The 2993-nt window shown below is 33.6% G+C and overlaps 1 protein-coding gene and 2 non-coding genes across 3 annotated transcripts in view; all 3 read right to left on the reverse strand.

Annotated features, from left to right (window-relative positions):
• Positions 1–82: 82 nt before the first annotated feature.
• NAEGRDRAFT_t879 lies at positions 83–154 on the reverse strand. The gene has a single exon. It is a non-coding gene; the product is annotated as a tRNA-Pro (tRNA).
• A 1315-nt stretch (positions 155–1469) lies between these two features.
• Positions 1470–1541, reverse strand: NAEGRDRAFT_t878. The gene has a single exon. It is a non-coding gene; the product is annotated as a tRNA-Glu (tRNA).
• Positions 1542–1716: 175 nt separating this feature from the next.
• The window catches only part of NAEGRDRAFT_54744 (uncharacterized protein), a gene marked incomplete at both ends in the record, with an annotated part of 6598 nt that continues 5321 nt past the window's right edge, over positions 1717–2993 (reverse strand). The window contains one exon of the mRNA XM_002668487.1: positions 1717–2639. Coding sequence (XP_002668533.1) covers positions 1717–2639 — 923 coding nt within the window. The remainder of the gene's footprint in view (positions 2640–2993) is intronic.

Genomic DNA, 2993 nt, shown 5'->3' on the forward strand with positions numbered 1-2993 from the left:
AATGACATGTTTCTATTAATAAATTTAGTGAACTAATAATGCAAAACACATTCCAACAAATGTTAAGGAAATAAAAGGTAATGGGGACCAGTGTGAATCGAACCCACGGCCTCTCGCACCCAAAGCGAGAATCATACCACTAGACCATGGTCCCTTACACAATAAATGGAAGTATTAAAATTGCTGCCTGTTATTGTGGAGGTGGGAAACAAGAACATGAAAATATGTAATTAGTTTTTCTTAACTTTCAAAGTTTCCATATGTTAGGGGAGATTTAATCAATGTCTTTTCACGATGGATCTTGTAGTTATTTATTTGGTCATTGGAATTATGTTTCTCTTGTTGTGTTTAGTATCGTATTTGAGAAATAGAATATTAATGAGTTATTTCATTAGAAGAGAAAGTGAGGATGAGAAAAATAAGTTTGAAAACACTCCTGCATGTTGTGAGATTACAATAAGTATTACTTCTTGTGAATCAGTAATTCATCCAATTTAAATGTATTAAATATTTAAGATATATGTATTCCTGATAAAATTAAGCTCTTTAATGGAAAGTTATATGAATATTCTGAGAATGGCTACGGCCATATCATGATGAATGCGTAAGGATTTTGATAAGGATGGTGTTAAGATCATGAATGGCTACGGCCATATCACGATGAATGCACCTCATCCCGTCCGATTTGAGAAGTTAAGCATCGTCGAGCCACATCAGTACTGAGGTTGGAGACAACTTGGGAACCTGTGGTGCTGTAGTCTTTTAATCTTAAACACTATTTCAATATTTGAAGACTAAATCGAAATTTTATCGTTTATTGATCAACCACAAGTTTCTTTCTAATTAGATCAAATTTAAAGGTGATAAATAGATGGTCACGTAGCAAGCTTTTCTAAACAATAACTTACTGAACCAACAATCAATAGATTAGTTGCCTTCACTGTTCATACAGTCAAAGACTGTAGCGGGATTGTTGCCATATTCCTGGCAGGCTTCCCGTCCAAAATAATAATTGAAATGTGACAATAACAACCACCAAGATTTTATATTTTCTGGTCACACTCTGAATTATTAACATTTCATAAGAAATCATAAAAATTTTATGTTTTTAGGATTAATTTAATTTATTTACATACTGTTACAATTCAAAGAAGTGTTAAAATACTGTGAAAAATCAAAGTAGGCTCCCTTTGAATTGTTTTAGGGCAGCAACCACCATCACGTGAAGGTCCAAGTTCCCTCTCCATAATTAATTTTCCATGCTAGCTTTGAAGGATAAGTATGTACTTTTGATAGGCCATTCATGGAGGAGAAGCAAGTTTTCTTTGTGTGAGGCTTGCATTCAATTGGGCAAGTGAAAGACTTGGTGTAAAGATGAGAAGGTTGGTACGTTTAAAATTTTGTCCGTATCAAGAAATTTACTTCACTTTCGTTTTAAGATTTCTGGTAAAAAGATATGCAAAATGATCCTCCCATGCCGGGAATTGAACCCGGACCTCCTGGGTGAAAGCCAGGTATCCTAGCCATTGGACTACACGGGAACTCATTCATATTAAAAATATAACCTTAATGAAAATAGTACCTTATTCTTATAAAATCATCTACAAATGAACTCACTTAAGGATTTCCAACATTTCTTGAAATTTGTTTGCAATAAGAGTTTGCAAGAAAGGTTCTGGCTTTATTAGGGTGTTAGAAACATTTGAAAATAATCATTTACAAAGATGGTTTGATGATTGGCTTTGATGACTTCTTACATGTCTTTCTCTTGATACAAATCTTCTTCTTGATTGACTTGCAACACTTCTTCTTTCCACCAACTAATTTAAATTTCTTACAAATCTTCTTTCCCTTTGAACGTTTCAAGCACTTCTTATAATACTTCTTCTTGATACATCTTGGAGGAATGACAATTGTCTTGGCACAATACTTCTTCTTTTGATATTTGACACATTTAGAAAGAGTCTTCTTGTGCTTACAGAACTTGATAATCTTATGTTTGGCACAGAAGAATTTCTTCTTAATGAGACAACATTTCTTAACTGATTTTCTTTCCTTACAGTATTTAACCTTCTTATACTTGGCACATTTCTTTGCCCATGAAACAATCTTACACTTTTTAACATATCTACATTTGGAAACCTTCTTATTGTAGGAATCAACAGTGTACTTGTCGCAAACCTTCTTCTTTTCACATTTTTTGATTGGAACCTTCTTGAATTTCTTACAGACCTTCTTGTATCCCTTCTTGAAACACTTGTTGATAATCTTGTGTTTGGCACAGTATTTCTTGTAACCCTTCTTGATGCAAATCTTCTTAGTTCCATAAGAATCACAAACTTTCCAGTACTTCTTCTTGGCACAACCAACAATCTTGTATGCATGCAAGACACACTTCTTTGTTGGCTTGCTATACTTGTCACATTTGGAATATTTCTTATGTTTGAGACATTTACCAGCACCGACAATGGCATATTGATCACAGACTTTCTTTTGACCAACGAGTTTGTGTTTTAAACACTTCTTAATCCACTTGTGCTTTAAGCATTTTCTCTTACAATGCTTTGGCTTATGATACTTGTCAACAACGACGACTGGAGGTTTGGCTTGATAGCTGTCACTTGCTTGAACTGAGAGGACTGCAAGTAAAAGTAGAAGTGCAATTGAAAAGATTAGATTTGCTTTCATTTTTTGTTTTTGTTGGATGGGATAGTTCAATCCATGGTGCTAATTTAAACCATTTCGAATAGTTTTTCATTTGGAACAAGCTCAAAAAAGTTGGATGTAAGGTTCCAAATTTGGATAGAAAACTGATTTCCCTAACTAAACTCAATTTACTATTCGAATATCAACTCATCTTTCCAATACTATTCTCAATCTCAAAGAACTGGTTCTTGCATGATTTACGATCTTTGAAAAGTTAGTGATATGATTGTTAATGTAAAAGTTGGTTTTATTACAATTACATTATACAACATCGAAAGCCAATAGTC

The sequence above is a fragment of the Naegleria gruberi genome (genome assembly GCF_000004985.1).
Source record: "Naegleria gruberi genomic scaffold NAEGRscaffold_192, whole genome shotgun sequence".
Classification (NCBI taxonomy): Eukaryota; Heterolobosea; class Eutetramitea; order Acrasida; family Naegleriidae; genus Naegleria; species Naegleria gruberi.